The sequence below is a fragment of the Varroa jacobsoni genome, unplaced genomic scaffold (assembly GCF_002532875.2).
Source record: "Varroa jacobsoni isolate VJ856 unplaced genomic scaffold, vjacob_1.0 scaffold_18, whole genome shotgun sequence".
Classification (NCBI taxonomy): Eukaryota; Metazoa; Arthropoda; class Arachnida; order Mesostigmata; family Varroidae; genus Varroa; species Varroa jacobsoni.
The window spans coordinates 101,925-124,405 of record NW_019212920.1 but is presented as its reverse complement, the minus strand read 5'-3'; the positions used below and the strand labels follow the sequence as shown (position 1 = coordinate 124,405).

Genomic DNA, 22,481 nt, shown 5'->3' with positions numbered 1-22,481 from the left:
ACAAAATTCTCTTACAGATTATATTCTAGAAGTGCGACAATGTTCGCGTTCAATGATACCGCCATTTCTTTTCTCCAATTTATTGTGCCGCTGACTCTTCATATATGGCGGGAACCATGCGGCTCTAATCTTCGGTATTCTTCGGAGAGAATTTCCATTTCACATGAACGCTAATAGAATCCTCTTTTGAAGAAGAGACGATACGTGGTGAACCATTATTAAGCTACGTACACATGCTTTTGTTGTTGTTATTACCATAGTCAGTGTACTTTATTTTTTAGCTAGAAAGTCACCTGGATGTATTCTGCTTTCAGGTCGTCGAAATTTTCATAAGCATACCGTGCTTTTGTTCGATATTTTCTGCCAAGCATAAAACTAGCCGTAACGAACATTTAGTTAAAAAGGTGCCGAATCCTTACATTCGTCCTCAATAAGGATCATAATGATTTTGAAGCTTTGCCAATTCAGCGCTTCAATCTCGTGAAGCCTCCGATCGGTTCCTAGTCCGCATAGGCGGGACAAGTTCACGCCATCAATTTTCCATAAAGATGAGTTCGGGAAAGTACGTTGTCGTGCGACAACCTTTTTTGCATCTTGTGCGTTTTTTTTTTCGTATATTTGTTGTTTCATTTTACGTTATTTCGACAGGTGTTAGTTAAATGGCTGTCATTATTGTTTTTCTAGTTCTGGTCACTTTTTGTTATTAGAAATGGTTCGTTATAGCTGGCCGTTCGCTGTCGCCTTGTTACGTTTGTTTTGATTGCCTGCAATCATCGATTACTGGGCGTGTTCAAATAAGGCGCGGGATCACGTCGTAGCAGTCCCGGGCCGCCTCCAGTTTTCATGTACGAGCTGGAGGCGGCCTCTACGATCATCACGAGATAGCACACTTCTTGTCGCTGGCCTCGTGGTGTTCACGGGCTTTCGTTGCCGAAGATTCGGGCCGATGTCCTTCAATGGTCCGTGCGAGCTCGCGAAACAGTGACACAACGTGCCAATTGTATTTCGCCGAGCATTCGACGTAGCCGCACCTCCAGTGTTTCTTCACGAGGCCGGCGACTTCGCGATGTTCTCGTACTTCTCCTGCGGTAACACATGCAAAAAGATGTGAGCAAATAGCCACAGAACGTAAGGTAGCAGCACTTTCGTGCCGTTAAGTGACATTCAGGTGATCATTGGATGTTGTAGTTGAAATGATTAGCTATGAAAGACCACCCTACTGATTTAAGTTACAACATTTTCATCGTTAATCGAATATTATACTATTGCAATAGTTAGTCGACGATCACAATGCAGGATTACTAAGAACTCACAGTGCAGCTCTGCAGGGTTTGGCACAAGTAAAGCAAGGGTTTGTCCACGTTTCTACGCACGTTTAATTCGATCTGATTAAATCATAACCGTTTACTGCACACATGGTTAAATACGTCTATATATATATATATATATATATATATATATATAGATAACAGCTCATGGGATGCGGGGTAAGCTTGTTTACCTAAGTCGTGCTTATTTCCGACGATAAGAATGGGAACTTCCTTCGATCTACTCTGAAGAATTTGCTCTCGCATGTTCTTGACATACTGGAATGTCTCCGGTAGGTTGACATCGAATACAAGGATGTAGGCAGATGCACTGCGGAGACCGTAGTACCTGAACATCGGACAAGTAACACCATGTTTATAATGAGCGGGTCTTTTTGTTTCACTCAGATATAGTTTAATACGCTTTACATCTATACAGCATTGCTAACAAACAGATGGGTCTTTTTTTAATCATTCATTACCATCTATGGGGTAACTGTTCCACGTACAGTGACATTTCACAGTGACCCAACAGTGACGTTTAAAAAGGACCTTAGATAAGTAATTACACATCAGTATCATGTGTAAAGGCCTCTGACGCTTGTATGGAGATTTGTCTCGTTGCGACCACTAGCTTGTCCTGCAGGTCAAGCTATTGCTTACTTTTTAAGCTATAGAGTACGTCTAATCTGGACTCTGTCATGTGACAAGAAACTCCTAGATAGGCATCCCATCTACTGGATGAAGGCGATGTGTAGCTAATAAAGCCTATCATAAAGCCGAAGTACCTGCCAAGCAGGTGTCCATGACGCGGTGTGTTTACTTTATAACTTCTTAAAGAATGTAAACTTCCGACTCCGGATATACTGCCTTTTCATCAGCACCTCTGTGACTCTTTTCATGATACTGACATGCAGTAACACGTCTGTTATTTGCCACAGGGTTACGGCACCAGTTTGAAGAGAAGAAACAACTCCGTTCAAAATTAAGGCGGATAATTTTGGCGAAAGCTAGACAGGGTTAAGCACACAGATCTGAAGTAACGACTCACAATAGTACCGGATTTATTACTAGCTAAATTGGGATTAGATGTGGTAAAAAGGCCATAGATAGACTGGTTCCGCTCGAGTTTTGAAAATTATGTGTTTTAACAACTCGCAGTTCCTATGAGCCCTCTCTTTCGTAGTAAAAAACTATAACCGGTAATTGATTTCATTTGTTCGGAGCTAATGCAAAAATCGACCCAGATGGACATTAACAGAATTAAATAAGAAATTTCCAAAAGATTTGTTAATATTTTGTGTGTGTTTAACCATTTTATAATACTGTTTGTTTCTGAAAAAATAATTGCTTCAAGTCGTACTGTAATGCTAAATTGTTACCGGTCATAAAATGCACTTATTTCTAAATAGTCACCCATTAGAAACCGGCTTCTTGCGACCTTCATTCTAGGTAGAATGGAATTGTGTTTTTGCGTATGGCTTGCTAATTTTTCACGAAAAATAACCAGACATAAGCAACATTTTAAAAATGCAGAAACTTGATGTTTTTTAATTTGTGTTTGCATGTTCAGAATAAGCTACCTCGGCATGTACGGTAATGTCACAGATATTTTAATCTTCGATTGATCTTTCCGTAGGCCAAGGATACCCCATTTAGATCTCCCACTGTGCGTCTATTACTTTGTTTATTTCTAACAGATAGTGCTTACGAATAGGCTAACAATCTAAATACTCGAAGAGGTGTGATATAAAGAGAGCAGAACCACCTCTATGTATTCATATATGGAGGTTCTGTTCTCTTGCCTCTCTCATAAGTTGTCAAGCTGCCTCTTTTTCCTCATCTCACCAACGAAGGACCAAGAACTTGATAGGACCACATATGCAAATACAGTGTTTTTATATTAATAAATCGATCTGAGGGTTTTCCCTAGATCGTCTGCTATTGTAGAGCCTCAAAAAGCTTCGAATCACTATTTTCTATCCCATCCCTCTCGCCACTCTAACCTAAACGAATCCGTATATTCCTCGTTCATTTGTTTTCTATTTTACTTTTTCTTATAGCGGTACCTACGTGTTTAACACACTACTTTTCTAATTCCATACCTATCACAAATGACTAGAAATCAATCTTACCGGTAGTCAGCCCATTCAAAGAGCGAGTCTGCGGGAAAATAAGGAATAACAGGTAAATCTGTCACCTGCAGCGCGAACAGCTTGTCGTTATAGAGAACGGACGCAAGGTATGAGTGCTTTTCGGTGGTTGGCCTATGAATTTCGCTGAATTCGTTCCAAACAAATTGTTGAACCAGAGATGTCTTGCCAACGCCTGGCGCGCCAAGTACTACCACCTGAAGGGTAACGCAAGTGAAACAAAATCCAGTAAGCACGGTGTATGAGACATTGGTTAGGACGTTCTCAAGGACATCTACTATATATCGATACCCAATTTTTTTTTCTTCTTAATAGATATGAAAGCTTTCTTCAAGTGACAATTAAAGGTGATTGAAGAGAAAGTAATGCAAAAACTGTATCTCATGATGATGACATGTAGCGTTAGAACTAGCATTACTCCATGTGTATTTCCAAGCTTACCGCCACTTTTTAGTATGTCTACACTTTTCGAACTATATCAAATATAATTAAATTATGTATAAGTAACGATATTGATACGCTTTGGTAACTAAGAAGTTGACGACAATATTCATATCTTTCGTTCTACGACATGCACCGGGTTGGTGGCACGTATTCCGTGACGTGCCATATGATGAACCATATGATTGGTATATCTAGCGTAGTGCCGGAAAGCTTCTAAGTCAACAAATGATTGCCACTTTCGATCTTCAGTGAGTATACAATGGCTTTCCCGCTGGTCGTTTACTGAGCCAGTTTTCAGCCAAAAGCCATAGGCGTTGCGTTCTACAAGACTGATGCAATACGAATGCGGGCCGACTGGGTCCACGTTCCTCAAACCTGTCGAATGCCGCTATCTTTTTGCGAACCTACTCAATTGCTCTAATGGAGGAATGCAAAAATCACTTATCACAATTCCTCACCCAGAAACCCTACAATGATCGGAATATGGTTAACTAGAGAAACGGCAGAGGGTCGTCGGCTAAAACAGCGCATACTTAGCCTAACCTTATTTTAAAATAGCGAAAGTATTGGCCTTAATTTTGGCTAAAAAGCAATAAATTATTTCAAATGATCAACCCAATATGTCAATCGCGTGAGCTCCGGTGTTTCCCTTTTGTAGAAATGAAGCAGTCGATCTTTACTGGCGCTTTAAGATCAGACTATCAGCGGGCAGTGCAATTGGTTCAGTGCTCGAAGTTCATTTCGAAAATAAATGGGACATGGATGGGTCATGGTCAAGTATCTTTTTTGTTATAATATTATCAGCCTTTATTGTCAGTTTAAGTTACATCGACAACTGACGTGGTTAGTAGCTCCACATGGCCGAACCACGGCTGCCGGCAGGGAACAAAAGGACAGGTGGTCTTTTACCTATCTATCCCTGCAAGTTTTATGTCCCGCCTTTAAATTGCTAAATCTGTTTGAATTACATGGCTTGCCTATATAATTTAGACAAATGTCGCAAGGGAACAATGTTGGTACGCTCGGCCATCCACACGAGTCATTGAATATTTCGAGTATCTAGTAGCAAAGGGCGACGTTAGGCTTGCCTATATTTTTACTAGCTAAATAGAACTTTGGGAATATCATCAAATATACAGCATCCATCCTGAAGCAAGTGTTCGACCTCAAAAGGCGTATCTCAATCGTAGTGAAAGAAATAAAACCCGTCTGATAAATGCCGTCAACCATCGAAAATAGAATCAGGAAACTCAAAGGCTGGATTCAATTAACGCAGGTCAATTTGGCTATCAGTGCCTAAATTCATGGCTCATTAACGTTTGCTTTCTCTAGCTCTTTTTGGACCGAGAACTTGAAAAGCATTCAAAACTTTAGACAAAGTTTTGACATAAGTCTATGCACACCAAGTACAGACGGGGTTAAAGGACAGTGAGCATTTTACACTAGGCCACTACGCCCTTGTATGGTTCTTATCAAGTCTACAAGAGCTGGAACGAGGAAGGTTTTGACCTATATCTCCGATATAGCACTAGACAGCTTCTGCTCAGAGTCCTGTGTAGTATAATAGTTAAGGCCGTATAATTTCAGCTAATGGTTTTCGTTTCTCAAATGGCTGCGCCTTCGTTGTACTGATTCGCCGCATGCCTACACATGCACAACTGTTAGGGTATTGTTTTGTCATAGTTCTTGCTTCGAATACAGTTGCCTGACCTAAATGTCCCTTGAGAATCCACAGGATCCAGGAGTGTGCTTATCTGTAAAGACCAATGCATACGTACCTTGATAAGGCTCATGATGGTCCCGTGTCGAATCCTATAAGAGACTGGTAACCTCATAAACATTCGTGTAGCAAATTAGTTATTTCGTTTTCAGCCAGCCAAATCACCAGGTCAGGCCAGTCACGGAGTAACGCTATGGTACGCGACGTCTCTTTTGTTCAATGATCGTAGATGACATTCGGGACGAAGTCTGTGGAGATTCCTGAAGACAAGATATACAAACACACATGGATTCAATCCTGTAACAATGTGTAAAATTCTACCTCTGATCCAATCTAAAACTAGTTGGTGTTGCGCATTATAGTGCGGCAAGTTTTGTAGTTATTCGAAATTGTTTTTTCGTCTCTAATTGCGATTTCCCATCGCCAGTGTTTCTTAGAAGCAATTCTTCACTCTCGTCTATTTGAAAATTTGAACTATCTTTGAAAGGCTGAAATTACTATAGAAACACTTTTTAGAAAGAAGTTAGCAATTTCTAGGAAATTCATCATTACGTTCTTAGTCGTTGTATGAATAAATAACTTGTAACACAAAAGCATTGGTTCTGTTATAGTTTCACTGTGCCATCGTGAATGCGGCTCGCCTTATAATAGATACGATAGTTTTTCTTTGCTTTCCGTAACAAATGGTTCAATTGGATTCATTTTAAATCTCCATTGACTGCTCAACTTTACCACTTCAGCCCTATTGCTTTAGGGGCTAATTTCGCTTGAAAATGGTACCTAGGCCTTTATTACCATTAAACTCGTTTAATTATATGGAAGACGTGGTGTAAACATAATGTCCGCATGTATGATTGTGATACTGCGCTCACAAAGATCCGTTGTAGGTTGATTAAATACAGCCCTGTCACTAGTTCTACAAAATATTTCAAAGCAAAGCAGCTGACTCCGCCACCTGTTGACTCTAAGCTACCTTTTTCACTTTTATTTACCTTGTCGACTAGGTCTATTTTAGGTAAAAGAATGGCTAACTTTGTTATGGAACAGGTTATGTCTGAAAGATGTTCTCAGTGGCTTAACGTTTTGCAATGATTACGCATGGGGGTTAAGTTAATTAGCAGGCTATCCGTAGGCTATGATTGACCGAACCTCAATGTCCTTCCCGGGTTATCACTGACACAGTCTGGCGGCCTTTCATAGGCCACCTTGAGATTAATTACTAATACTGTCACTTTTCTTTATAAAGGTAGTATATACTTGCTGCTGTCTATAGGCATCTTGGTCGCAAATTACTTAATAACTTACTCAAATAGTTATTACAAAAAGACCAGGATGCTGAGATTCTTTTAGGTGACCTCAGTACTCCGGTTGCGAGGGCGAACGAATGTCTCTACTTCGTTTGTAGAAAAACACGAAGGCACGCATACTGCCCATATACAAACAAGAGTAGAAAATATCTCTGTGCCAAATTAGAATTTCGTAATTCGCAGCTCATATCCACGGCATTACATCTATTGCCCTCTGTCCATCGAACGCAGGGCAATAACTCCTATTTACCAGTTTGAATTGACGTAAAATTGATATTTAAATTGCAAAAGAACCCATGTAAAAACATAACTTTTCCTCCTATTATCGAAATTCCCCAGTTATTACCGTTCTGATCGAACCACTGCTGATAACGATAGACAATTGACTGATCAACTTCCAAAACCATCTCGTTTGGCTTTGTGGTATTTTTGTTCAGTTGCAGCTTTGAAGTTTCCCACTGATGCCGCGTTTCTGGCGTAGACTTCATTTTCAAAGGATTACCACACGAAGAAATCAATTGGAATGAGTATTGGGCAAAATATCTTATTGAATCTTTTAGTTGAACCCATCTGTCTAGAAGATTTTCAGCAGATTTTATCTCCTGTCGGCAATAAAATTTACCACTAATATATATATATATATATATATATATATATATATATATATATATATACGTATATTAGCTGAATAAAACTACTAAAGGTCTTGACCGTTTCATTGCGACTAGTGGGCACAGACGCTAGCTACGTATAGCAAGCTGGGCTGATTGAAAACGAATACCCATCACGGAACAATGAGCGCTACCACAAAACAGTACTCGGTGGACCTGGACAGACGCGGCGTGCCGGACCCTTCTGAGCTGTGAATGCGCCGTCGTCGTTTCAATAAATGTTAATTAATTACTTTGATTGGGGATGTAGCGTTTCTCCACTAGACTTCTAGCCACCTCGCTCTGTTAGTCTATCATAATTCTCGAAGACTAACAGTAAAAGGGTCACTAATATAACGCTATAGAATCAACCAGATGCGGTGGACAGACGCTGCCCATATACGGGTTAGCCGAACAAAAAAAGCTGCAAAAACAGCATCGGCGCATATAGCGGGTTTACACGTAAAATTATAGGGAGAGAGTTAGAGGCCATGCGGCAATCATGGCGTTTTTTTCTGAATCAAGCATGCTGCCATGGTACGACGATGGGTAGCATAACGAGATTAGTTCGTGGAGATCAAGGACAAAACGATACCTTCCTCGCATTCGTACCTGATCACGTCGAGCGCGTAAAAAACAAGCAGAGCAGGCATCGATAGCGAACATAATTATTCCAAACATTAGCATTCAAAAACTAACAAGCATTAATGGCAAGCTAATTATACCAACCAGGCTCAGTGATGCACTCGAACGTATTTTCTGGGGTGCTGTAGTAAAACGATATGGAGGATGTTGTACAATTTCCCGTTAGGTATAATATACACTGTGACTAGCCAAACTGATCAACTTATTGAAACATATGTCGATTCTTTTTTGTTTGTTTTCCACCTACGTATTAAATAAACGTGTATTTAAATCATTCAATTAGGACGGGACACTCTTTCAGTTGAGAACGAGCGGTCCTTCTCAAGGTGTTTATGTGCAGCTTGTCATTAACTGATCATAGCTTAAACATTACGTTAACATTATATTGACTGACATAACATTACACGATTGTCTGGACGGATAGCTGAGAAGGCTGGTTAAAGCCCCGTCAATGACGTATGCTAGATGAAAGATATGATTAAACAAAGAAAGTTCAACGATAAATTGAAAGTTTGCGCTCTTGTCAAACGAGTTAAGTGGCTCGAGTAGACTTGGGAGCATTATTGGATCCATTTTGTTCTTGGGCATATAAAAAAATAGTCTTTTTTCAGAAAAATTAGATCCACTATTACGTCGTTACCGTTACACGCACCATCTAAAATTTTCTATCTCTTGGTTACTCGATTTTGCCTTCATCCACCAGAAGATCCAGAACGGCACCATATTCTAGCAAGGTGTGTACTATTATTCGCCTACATGCCATTATGACGTCTTTTATGAGCGAGTTCACATATCGTTTCCGTGTGGCCGAGTGTTATATAGGATTCGGATGCGGCCGAGGGGCAACGCTATTTTATTCATATCCTAGATGATTGCCGTTCTTCTCAGAGCAGACGCGCCTAGGAAGGGCTAATTGTCGAAGACGGCAACACTTTCAGAACCACGAGAGGGGTCCGGAAACCGCAAGCAGTGAATAAAAGACAGTAGGACATAAGAATTAAAAACATTTGTTTTCCGTTCGAATCATGGGTATTCAAGGTCAGTGCAAAGACCTAGTGTTAGTTCCTCTTAAGACCATGGTTTCGACACCACCAATATTCCGGAGCATTGGGAAGGTCTGGCAAAAAGAAGGAAAAACAAACAGAAACTCTTCTATCATAATTATGTCACAGTGACTGTCTCGTCTGTCAGACGTGCTGCTGCTGCTGCGCGAATACCGTGTACGTGAACTGAAAACCCAATTTACAGAACATTGAATGCGCGATGCACCTTATTCCCAATCAGTATAACGCGTCTTAAGTGCGTTTTTTTCTTGAGTACGCTTTTTTCCTTCTTTCGCAAAAATTTTCATTCAACAAATGGCTACCGTGCTTGACATACGTATTCAACTGGCAAGAACAAAAGACACTATGGTAAGCAGTTATGAGAGAAAAGTTGTCAAGAACAATACCCATATACTACAACAAGGCGTATTTCTAATTGAAACCTTCTAAAGCACTGCCCAGAAACAAATCTTCTGAAGTCTAGTACGTATGTGAATTAATAAAGAGTAGATTCTAAACAATACTGAAGAGTGTTTTACCATAAAATAAAACGGTACACTAACCTTTTTTGTTCCCCCGGATAGGTAAAAAAAAAAAGCTGTGTTGTGTATTCTATTTGCAATACAGGAACGCGGGCTATGTACTTACATATATGTCGGTACCGTAAGTATTATACATGTATATGCTGACAGCCTACTTTACATTTACATGCATTGTTAATACGTACAGGGTACTCGCGTGTTTTTCTTACGGATCTAAGTTTGTAGCCGGAACATCATGTGGCGCTAAGTCACAACAGTAGTACCGTTGTCGCCTTCGAAACGGCGTAGAGATAAAAAAAAAAAAGCCATAGCAATTATGGCAACGTCGTGCGACTCCATTCGCGAGCGCAGGTGGAGCTTAGCGAACAAGATGGCAAGCCTTGGCAAAGCTGTACATAGATTGAATAAAGTGCAGCTTAAAAGAAACGCGTGAAGCACCTGTTTTCACCATTGGGTGCCGTCCATTGTCTTTATTTGATCGATACTGTTCGTCGTATCGTTCTCTCCACAGCCGACCACTGCGGCCCGGTGTGTTACTTTTTCGACCATGTGACCGTAAAAAAGATCCCCCCCCCGTCCTCCACCCCCGAATCAAACGCCTCAGCTCAGTTCCGTCGCCAGCCTGCGCGCGGCCCTTGTAATTCATATCGACCTCGATGTAAGCGTACGAGCCAGTACGCACTAGAGAAAGGGATAGCAAGTAACTACGTTTTTGTTGTTGCGAAGCTTGTTTATGGATACGTAATACTGATGTTCATGGATCTTGCTTGCTGCACGCGAATTACTTACGTATGTAACGTCTCAATCGTTGAACGCAACTGCGACATGAGGTAGCTCATAGGGTTTAAGGAACGTCCCGTTTCTTCATTTCTTAGTGGTGAGTGAGATCATCACTTAACAATGCTGTTTACGCTGGCAGCGGTGATGATCGCGGCAGTATTGTTGAAGCCGAAGAGGCCTACGTTGCCTCAGCTGTTTACAGCCTGTGTTCCAAGTGGTCCGTGTATGCGCCGCGTGTGCACGGTGCGAATGGGTAAGTCGTTTATGAACGCGCACGTGCTTTGGACCCAATTGACTCGCCTAACCCCTATCAGCGTCGGTTGTGAGCGCTGTAAACTGGATCCAAGCAAACGAGAGAAGTAGAACGGAGCGTGACGCATGATGTTGCTGACAACAAGACATGAACGCTCAAGGGCCTATTAAGCAAAACTGCTTTGTATTCTTTTCAAAACAATGAAAGCCGATCCTAACGGGATGTCCGGCCCATCGCGGTCCCCCCAAGCAATGACACCCATTTACTCATACACATCAGTCGCTAACGCGTGAAATACGGGCTCTTTACGTTCGTTGGGTTTAAAATTCTCTCTTCATTCGATTTAAGGCCACCTTGCACGGGAATGGTAGGGACAAAACGTGGATCAAGCAGGAGACGGAACCAATATCTAATGACACTCTTAAATGTATGTAACCAATATTTTCTCTATGACAGGTTCTCGAATGTGGCTGTATGCACTTGGCAATGCGAGTCCTAAAATGCGCCAGTCTAATTCAATATTAGTCTATGTATGTATAAGCGATATATTAAAAGTTACAATTTAATGGATTTGGGACATCATCTTTGATTTGAGGTCGAAAAAAATCTCCCCCTGTTACTCCCCGTCACGATATAGAGCCGTCGTTCTATCTGGTCTACGACTTTAAGCCAAAAGTCGACCGAGAGCCAATGAAACCCTTTTACAGCATACTATTGTTTTTTTTTCTCTTTTTGATTAAATTTCAATAATGTCTGCAGTGTTTTTCTGGAAACATTTACTTCATACCTAATGTCTATTTGCCTTGTTTGTTGTTGGGCTTAGATCCACCAGGTACGTCGATTAGCCACTTCTCCATAAATTTTTATAGATTTCTTTGCTCATAAGCTACGGAAAAAATGAATTAGATTGCCATCACTTAACCCGAAAGCGTCAGTGGCCTGCTCGAAACTTTAAGTAAAAGCAAAACGTATTATTAATATAGAGGTCATCTCAATAAAGCAAGCGTACGTATCCGCCTGAAGAATGACTAGCTCAGAGTATTAACGTTGTCTTCTGAGCGCCGAGAGCAGGCCATTTGCGTTGAATTTGAATATCACTAGGGTAGATCGTAGTCAACCTATTTCTTAAGACATAAACTACAATTTATTGGTTAGAGATATTTTCAGGGCTTGTTCAGCATTGCATCGATCGCCAGGAACATGCGGCAGAGAAGTCACAAACGAGTTAAATTAACGAAGATAGGGTAAAACTAAATTCTGCGATCGTGCTCGTTTTTAAAACCGATACATATATGCTTACTATCTCAATGCTTGTGCCTCTGCTCTGTAAAGACGAACCGCCCTGTCTGGCTGGAAGTAGTTTCCGGGCGTAAAGTAATTCGGAGAGTAACGTTCTGCGCTTCGCCATCATCTCGCAGAATTTTACTACAATTGCAACAGTGGATGAAGTCCAAAGAGTTACAGAAACAGTTGTAGTAACGGCATACGTCTCAAGTATGGCTATTTCTAGGTGTCATAAAAATCAAAAGTTTCAGTTTATTTGAGACGCGGAAATGTGAATTAGAGCCCAGTCATTCGCATTGACGAGTTTTGAAATATCCAACCTACCAAGAACGTATTTATAGGACAATTCTACCGCCGTTCAATTATCATTTAGGGTTCTATGTAATACGTATACTATTCTTATATGATAATAACACAAGATAAAACAGGTCAGTTTTTCAGCATACCATATAAGGGGCGAATAACTACCGCAAAATGTGTGCAGCAAGCAAGCAAGCCTGTTTTTACCATCGAATAGGGCTGCATTTACGTTATATAGACTTGCCTTTGGTTTTTTCCCTCTTCGTTCGTTCTTTTGCTGCCTTGTTCTGACACGGAGGCAGATTCCTTTATCCTCTTGGTACGGCAAGCTCACATCGAAAAGGCCCTGGCCTCTTTGTTGCACCACTTTGAGCACCACTATCACACCATCTATTCGGAGTACATGAGCGGAAAGACACATATACGCTCACAAAGCACAGAGACTCATATTCATTTGGAGCGACTTTTGCGAAATCGCCCGCACGGTGACATCTCCACGCAATGCGATAAGGCGATGGTGCGACAGTACAAGGAACTTTGCCCCGACGACGTGTACGAAGGCGTAGTGGCGTAGTGTTTCCTAGCTTTCTCTTATTTCACTGAAGGAAAGGTATTTAAGAATTGGCTTTTGTCTCTTTCCCTGTCTTTCTTTGAGAGGGTCTGCCAAATTCACTGACCCACTTTTTATGTGACCTTTACGCCTTCTCGGAGTCGTTCCCGTTCGTATTCTGTCCTATTGTCTCTAATTTTCGGCGTATGGCGGCTGTGAAGCAGCGGCGCAGTCGAGCAGTGGGAGGCCGTCCGCCATTCGTGTGTACCACTGCTGCCCTCGCCTCTATCGCTGTTAATGTTGTTTTCATTGTCGTATCAAATGACGCCGTACGTAATCCCTGGGACGGAATTCCGTCGGCTCGCTTCGCGATTGACTCTCTACATGTGGTAGAGAGTGTTCGCGATCGGTCGTATAGCCCATAACTAGCGGCACGACCAGCACGCAGGCTCCCCACCCCGATATTCCCCTTTTTACCCTGTATGTCGTCTGCCGTTACCTAAGTACAAAAACAAGCTCTAAAAAATCAAGAGACAATGGCATATCTATCGGACATAGGTCAAGATAGTAATACGAAAGCAATGGAGCTGACTGAATAAACTTCCTGACACTTGCGTCTGACTATGTCGCGTACTACGACAATGTAAGGAGAAGCTTCGTACCACCTTTTTACAGCAAATTCATGGAGCCGCAAATTATGTACGTGAACCTTCCACAATGCGATTATGCGTTAAAAATTGTAACGGTACTAAGAAAGTTGTTTGTCTGTGTGTCTATGCTGGCACTGGTAAAATAGATGGACAAAGAGGACAATCTGAAGAGTTGATATTCTGCTAAAAGAGATTAATATGGGCTCTGGAAAAAACCTTTTACTAGGACTACGGAGGAGGAAGTAGGTTCGTCGCTAGGTGGGAAGGCAACGCTTTGAGTCACCGAAGAGACCTAGGAGACCCTCTGTCTTTAAGGTCAATTTGAGGTTGTAGAGCACCGACTTCAGTCTAGGAAAGATCAAGCTAGCAAAAATGTGCATTGAAAGAAGTGACTCGGGCTGTAAGCACAGCCCAATTTGCATTGTCAAGCAAAACGAGACCTTACCACTCTTCTTAGCATTAAAGAGGTGTGGATGAAATGAATAGCTGGTTCAGAGAATAATCAGGTCGGATTCTGCTATCTAGTTAGTAGTTTCAATGAATATCATGCAATCAATGAATACCATGGCGGTGCTTACCAATTCAAGATCAGTCAGATCAGACATAAAGGTCGACAGGCTGTTATATTACTGTTTGAACAAAGCTATAGGCGAGAAGGGAGTAATACTAAGAGATCCTAAGATACTAAGAGAAAATGTAGTAGGAGCTTTAAACTTTGATTCGAAGTGACCAAAATTAGCCAACTGAAGACATTCGTTGGCGCAATGTTCTGCACTTGTAGCCCACCCAATATTTAGCTTTTTAAAAACCTCTTCCAAAGCAGAGTTTTCATACGGATGCTATGTTAAACCTTTAGATAGGTCACCCAGCGGGAATGGCCGTACAGTGTGGCACGACCATTTTAATTCCTAAAGAGGTCAATGCACCGGTAGCCATGTTCCTAGTAGATGTGGCAGACAACGAGGAATCAGAGACATTTGTTTAATCTCTAGACAAAAAATTCATGAGGCAAGCAATTCATTGCGATCACCGATACCTGCTGCACAAAACTATGCAATCTCGGGCGGAAAAACGTCGGACTAACTTAAATTAGTACTAACTACGAAGGGAATGAACGAAAAAAAAATCGTTATAATATAGCAAAAGATAAATAGGAAAAATATCTTCATTATACATCGTGTAGCTCTCAGCAAATAAATCGCCAGGTAAGGTTCAAGTCATTTAGGCCGTTGGCACTACGATAGGCAAACTTTGAACGCAGTGCATGTATGATCACGCTGTGTCTCTGTGACAGAATAACGGCCTAATACCTATAATTGAAGCATTTGCGTAATTGAATCGAGTTAATTAACTATAGAACAGTAAAGGGTGACAGGGTATTGTTTATTGATTAAGTTATTCAGAAGTATACGATTATAGAAGACGTCTAGCTTAAGGCAATTGATAAAGATGGCGAAACTGTTTTTTCAAACTGATTTTTCACCAGCATGTTTGATAGCTGTTTTCCAGGTGTATTAGACGAGAAAATTAATTTGTCACAGTGCAGCTTGGTTTCCACGTTTGGCTTGTTTAACTCTGAACAGATATCTGTCGAAGTATATATATATATATATATATATATATATATATATATATAAATACTTTTAAACGTGTAGCAAGAAAGGCATTCTATTCTAATCAATAAAGGTATCGGCGCAATCACAACTGTTTCCTTTATCACGTTCCTGAACTTTTTGTCATTTTCCTAACATCCGTAACGGCTGGCGTAAAGACAATAGATGACGATAATTTCTTCCGAAGAGTTATGCTCTAACTGCGCTTGACTCGTTACTTGCCTAGAGGAACATTAGTTCCTTGATGTTTACCATTGTAGAGATCGCTCTATCTGAAACTCCTAGAATAATTCCGTGAAGATAACAGCATTAAATAAGAACAAGCAAACTTAATTTGACTTATATGCGGTTTGAATCCGCGTTTATATCGTATAAATTCAATAGTCTAGAAAAAATGTTCTTAATACATTTAGGGTGCTTAACTTCCGTCTAACTGCACCCATGTCACACCGTTGTTTTTACTGCACTACTTATTCCCCTGTTTATCATTAAGGAAGAACTTTCTGTAATTATAACGCGTGCAATTACATATAGTAACGGAAATTAAAATTAACCCATTAGGTTCTGGATATCTTTTTTTATATAGAGGCGGCGTACAACGCTATATTCTAGATTGAGTCTCTAGTTCCTAGTAAACCATATAGGATTGATTATGTTCAGCATCGTCAAGCACACCACCTTCGTTGTTCCGTGCTCTGAAATGCGAAGTGGCACTAGACAGCAGATATTCTTTATGGGAGATTCAATATGATGAAATCTGGAGAGCGATTAGACTGAGTGAAAAATTTAGAGGAGCTTCTTCGTCTTTTAGCCGACCGGTGAACGGGCAATGAAGCATATCTTCGATAAGATACAAAGCGCTCTTTTATCTAAATGTAGACGATGGCACGCAAAGAAACAAGTCCACGTCTCACAATACTAACGTTTATCGTAGTGTTGATTGCTTTGAATCAGCTTAACTATATAATTTCTATCACTCAATAATAGAAATAAACCGTATAAATACCCACACCGTTGCTACTGACGCCATTTAATAAGGATTGATTTAGCGGTACTATCGCTACTAGACAATGTATAAATCGGCTACAGATTCTCTCACAATGGTATTAACACTTTCAATCCTTGATGTGAGGTAGAATATGTTGTCACATTATTCGGAAGCAGACCATTGCAGAAGCGAGGTTGTGTTCTGAGATAATAGTAGGAGTTATAATTATATGTACATAGGTTTAGAAGCTTGTCTAGATCCGCTTACATGTGAATATTTAGCAATGATAGGCATCGTTCGTAACTAATTCCATGATAGTAGGGTCCCCTTGAGCAAACATCAATAGCCCTGTCGTGCAAAGGACTGCGAGGACGGGTAGTGATTGGGGTGAAAGGCCGCATCTAACCCGATACGACCGCTTACCCTTATTCCTATACAATCTTTCATCTAGTGTGGGCTATGGACCTAACAACCTAAGGCTTGCAAGGTCTTTCGAGGTTTTTCCAACTCGACCACTCAATACGTAGCTTGGTGCCTTTAATAATAACATGAAAAAGGGGTTTACGTTCTCTCTCATTAACGAAACAACGAATCGAAAATTGCTGCTAATTGAGATTCAATAGCACATGGTCAAATAATGCTAACATGCGTGCTTGTCTTATATATATATATATATAACTATAGATAGCAAATGGCACTTACGAATAAATGGTAAGGTGTTTACAATAACGATAAGCTGATTGGTCAACGAAGCATAGATCACTAATTTCCTATGATATTATATATAAAAAGAAAGGTATCCACTATTTTTTTTTAATATTTTTAATGTAAATTATTTAAAAGCTGCGTAACTCGAGTTTCCGGGCCAGTGCAGATGTTTAGGTATTTTGAGGTCTAATGAAAAGAACTCAGCTTCCGATTCTTATAAAAAAAATACAACGTTATTCTTTAGTTACAGTGTTTTATTCCTCAAATTCCAAGTGTTTGTGTTTCAATTTAACAGGGCGTACCAGTTCGATCACTGGTATTCGAATAACAAGCTAATTTAAATGAAAATAATTTTTATAACAAATGAGATACGCTTAAAAAGTTCTCCTTCGTAGATTCTATCTGTTGAAATATCTATGGCAATTGCCTGACATAAACAAAACTGTAGGATGTGAGAATTCCTTTGTTGCCTTTGTTTACTAACCTTACGAAGATAACTAGAGGTCCCAGATGTAAAGTCTCTTATGGTTCTGTACAATATTAAATATAAATCATCGTATTATCAATATCATCTATCAAATAGAAAAGTGAGTACCCAATGAGAATAGATTCTCCATTGTTTACATTGTTCCGACAACGTTTTCTGACACGAACAGTCCACACGTTTGACGGATTTGATGCGGGCTGCCCAGAAACTCAGTTCTTTAGATGCTACAGCCTGGTTAGCTGTTTTAAAATTACGCTGAAACTACAGTTCTCTTACCCTCAGTAGCATGCAAAGTTTCTGCATGATGCAGTGTCCTAGCGTAGTCACGCATAACATGCTTTCCCGTACACGCATTTACATATATACAAAGCGGGGCAAGAATGATTTAGCACATGTACACAATACATACATAGTGCAGGTGTAAAACGAAAACCCCCCAAATCGCCAAAAGACTGTATTCTTCACCCGAATGTATGTCCTGCATCACGTCTGGACGTGACGGAATCAGCTTTGTCACACAATTAGCTGTACGTCATCCAGCGATCAACGATCGGAAATTGTTGAGATTCTTTTTAAGTGCTGCCCATATTGTCTGGGGAAAAATCGACTGCGCCATGCAATCTTTTTTCAGATTTAATTTAATTGTGATCTTGACGATCGGTAGTCCATAATCGTTGGTTAGCTTTGCGTAATTTTGACTTCTCTGACGCAATTTCCTACGTGACTTATCCTCCACGCGGGATCGGTCGTTCCTCATCAACAACGACAAGCTTGGCCAGTGCTGACTCTAGAGACCCTAAAACTCTACAGAACAGAACCACGACTGCACTACAATGCCAACTACGTTTAACGTAAGAGAATATATCGAAGCGTTTAAACGAGTGTGGGTCACGGGGAAAGGAAAGGGGCGAAGAACCAAAAGAAAGGTCGTAAAAAAAAACTGCTCCTATTAAAACTTCTCACCTAGCTGCCCCGCATATTACCATTACGTTCAACGCAGGCGTCCGCCAAAAAGCTTTTGTATAAACACATTTCGTCTGTTTGCTCATTGTCGTATCTTCCTATGTCGCCCAAATCGATCGTGAATAGACTCAACAAACTGCAGCAGTTAATATAAACCCATTTCCGACCAGCTCGACCTAGCACCCAACAGGCCTCAAACGACCTAGCAACAATTTACATGAATTCTGCTTCATAGGGCAGCCTTTCCTCCTAATCATAACTTGCATTTTATTTCATTGCCTTAATTATACTTGAAAACTAATTTCGAGAATGTTAACGAATAATTATAGCTATCTAGCAATATACTAAACACTATAAATATCTAACCTGAATCTCTGTGGATCGTTGGATAAGTAGTTGAATCCGATGGAGCATGCTCGCTGAGGGTTAGTTGGCACTTTGTTTTACGACGACGACGACGGCGGCGACGACAACGATAACGATGACCATTCGTAGTCCGCTATACGAATCGTGCTTGCAGCATTACTTTTGAGCACGGCCTGTACTAAATAGAATTAACTAGCGAAGATTAGGTCGCCAAGGATTCAAGCGAGGTCGAACGCATATCGTTACACTCAGCCACTGACGCGTACTCCGCTATATCGTCAAATCTTTTCTTCGGTTTTCTTCTATGTCTCGTTGAACAGTGAGTAAGGATAACACCAGGCTACTATTATGACACTATTCGATAATGATATTGCACTCTGGCCGATAGTGATGGTAATTATGACTTCTATCACGGACCGCGCAATTCTGTAAACTATTAAAGCAGCGCTGGTTCCAAATTATTACTCGCCTGTCTTTACTTGCCTTATGGATATCAGCCTTTCACAAGTAACTTTCAACGCATCAACAATATTCCGAATGACAAATCCTGGTCCTTTTCTAGTTGGCTTTATTGCTGCCGTTTTTAGGCCTGTCCCTAGTCCTCTTTCCTGCTTTTCCTCTGTTCATACGTCTATGAGCCAATCAACTTGTTCGTTCTAGCACCATTACTCCATTGTTTATTTATTTGTTTTTTAGATGTTTTCCTTTGCAAGTTCTTTTTCTTTTACTCGCCTTCTCCCTTCGTATCTGTCGTCCATGTTTTCTTCCGTATTCCTTGCTTCATTCTCGGAACACTAGGACAGAAGGTTGGGGCAAAACGACCCGGTCTCCGCTTGGAATCTTTCGTGTGTTGTTCTGGTAGCCCTGCTCCGAGGAACTACTACTACTTCCCGCTGCTGCTATTACCGTCGCCGCCGCCTCCGTCGCTCGAACGTCGCGCACTCTGTCCAGGTGCTCCTTCCACTCCGGCCACTCGTGGACCCGATCCCATTACTCACTTCGCGCGACTCCGCTTGCCACTGCTTGTTCATTCACTCACTGCCGCCTCCTCTCAGTTCACTAAGAGCACGACCGTGATCGTTAACCAACGCGGTCGTCCCCGCAGGCACTGTCTCCTTACCATCAACGACGACAGTTACGACGCGACAGTCGCACAGACAATTCGCGGACGCGCCCACACGAAAGGAGTTACTGCAGTCGCTCCTGATGTCGCTCCTGATGTCGCTCCCGCCGATGTCACTGTTCACTGTGTGTCTGCCCGCTGTTTTCCTTGCCTGTTACGCAGCTGTTACTTGGTGGTTCAATCGGGAAATAAACGAGTCTGTACGACTGTCACCTCTTTTTGGGCTCTACCAGTGTCTCAACTATGGCCAACGCTGGCCCAGCCGCCAACTACCGTCATCAGCGATAGCAGTGACACAATCTAGAAATAATCTAACTGTAATCTTGACGATCAGAAGGAGGAAGGCAAAAAAGAACCGGAGATGCTATTGCCGCTGCTGCTGTTCCTGCCGCGGTGGCTGTTCGCGCGGCAAACACCACGACCACGAGCACCAGCACAACGAAGATGAGATACACACTCTTCGCATCGCGCTTACCCCCTTTACGACTCAGCCGTGGCGCGGACACGTTTGCTGGAACGCCAGAGGGCTTGCTCAGTGGCTTGTCAGTAATACGAGGGCCAGCGGGCTCGACCTCGCCGCCTTGAGCACCTCGACAACTTCTAGCGTCGTCTATTGCCGCCACAAATCGCTTCGACTAGGGCACTGCTTCGAGCCAGCTCACCTCCTCTAGCCAGACTACCGCGATCGGTTCGCTCCACTCATTTTATTTTGTGGCGCTTGCCCCCTACGGAAGCGGCAGGGAAGGCCGTGCTGTTCCGTTCTTTCTCCGTACAACTACTGCTACTACTGTACTACATAGCAGCACAGTGCAGTGGGCCTATCAACCATCCACCACCATCCACTCTCGAGCTTTGCGAGAGGAGAGGGCAACTCTGTGCCGTTGAGCCGCCGGAGGCTCGGAGTGGACCAACGGGGGGCAATAAGTCCTCTCTCCAGTGGTATCACGTGACCAGGGTAAAGCTACGGGGCGCGCAAGCAGGCGGGAAAGGACGAAGAACTTAGGCCTGAAGCACAGCCCACCGAGCGAACAAGCCGGGCGAGCTGAGGACAGTGGATGGGAACGGATGAGAGTAAAACTAAGAGGAATTAGGAAATGAGGGAGGGGGACAGTAGTGGCAAGTCTTGCAAAGAGCACGATGCTCCCAATGGACATTGCAATAGCGATTCGAAAGAGGTAGGGTGACGCTAAAGTTATGTCCTCATTTTGATGGCACGGCACGCAACCACCTGAATCACAGTAGCTAAAACTATACACTCAGTGGCCATTGCTGGCGCTGCTGTTCGGGCTGCGATGAATGGTTGTGAGGGACGTCATGTAGCCGACAGTAGAACGAATCGCTGCAATTACAAAAAACTCTAAGGGCGGACAGAACAAAGAAAAGTAAGTTAAGCAACATGTGTGTGTCACTGGGATTCAGATTTGTAAACAGCAACTTTAGATTTGATGACAGTAATTACAGTAATCAGAAACGAGCCCCAAACAAAAGATGGCGGGTAGTTTCTTAAGCTTAACTGTAAGGGAGCCAGTGACAATTACGAGGCGCCGTGTGCTCATGTGCGTAGGTTTGCATAGCGCGGCCTTCATAAAAAAGTTGACCACACTCCACCTTAACTAATAATTGGGAGCATCCATAAAGGACCTGGGAGAAGGATATAGATCAGCATATCTTTGAAGTCAAAATGCATGGAATAGTATACGTAGTTAAACGAATTAATCAACTTTTATAGAGGATGGCACGTCAATAGATGTTTGCATAGCACGCAGCATATGAGAGCATGCATAGCACGCAGCTCTTTTTTTCGTTAGAAATAACAAAATCTCGTCTGTGTGTAGATGTTAACAGTTAGATTATTTTTAGTTCTATTAATAAGTTCGACGTCAGGCTAACTTCAATTCTAAAGTCATGAGTACCTACAGGTGCCGTACATTTTAGAACTGGTACATATACAATAACATTGCCTTGAAAATTCTCAGCCATCAATTAGAAGCCTTCAGAAGACCTGTCTTTATTACGCCTGATCTAAAAAACGGAATTTTGGGTCCCAAACAGCACTCGTAGACTTATAGTAAAAATACGTAAGTACATGATCGAACCTTGACTACACTAGCACAAATAAACAAATATAATATCATAGTTTCCTAGTGTGGCGGAGCGGATGAAACAAGCAGACGTGACATTTGCAACAGCATCAGTTATCTTATCAGTTAACTTAAGCCCTTTTCCTAGCTCAGTTTCTCGTCATAAATTATAGTCGCCGCAGTAGTCCGTTTGGATATGCCGTCTCCAGAGAACTAAGATTCCTCATAACAATGCACATATCATATCAAGCCGTTCACAGTTCATCGAGTCACGCTTTTCTAACCTAAACATTTTGCGCCTATTATGTCGGCCGAACTGCTTGTCGTCGTGGCACACTGACACTCGTTTTCAGATAAATCTGATCAATAATTTAAGGAGTTCTGTACATTAGACTCATCGAGAATTCTTCCCACATGAAAGGGCGTCGAAAAGCTCATAAGTCGAAAGTCTGATCCTTCGTACAATATGTATGATAAACAGAAAGAGCTAACAATTTATTTTTGCCCCGATGACTTGGTCGTAG

General features: G+C 41.7%; 2 protein-coding genes across 3 annotated transcripts in view; both read right to left on the bottom strand.

Moving 5' to 3' along the window:
* Window positions 1–874: 874 nt before the first annotated feature.
* Window positions 875–5,697, bottom strand: LOC111273637 (ras-like protein family member 10B). Its single transcript, XM_022855410.2, has 4 exons — window positions 5,683–5,697; window positions 3,443–3,657; window positions 1,502–1,656; window positions 875–1,083 (listed from the first exon to the last, which is right to left on the bottom strand). Exons 1-4 carry the CDS (start codon window positions 5,695–5,697, stop codon window positions 875–877), a joined length of 594 nt encoding a protein of 197 aa, XP_022711145.2.
* The window catches only part of LOC111273618 (rho guanine nucleotide exchange factor 10-like protein), a 56,488-nt gene continuing 37,523 nt past the window's right edge, over window positions 3,517–22,481 (bottom strand). For both annotated transcript variants that reach the window (XM_022855373.2, XM_022855379.2), the window contains 2 exons: window positions 5,683–5,884; window positions 3,517–3,657 (listed from right to left, as the gene is read on the bottom strand). The gene's annotated coding sequence lies outside the window, so the exon portion shown is untranslated. The remainder of the gene's footprint in view (window positions 3,658–5,682; window positions 5,885–22,481) is intronic.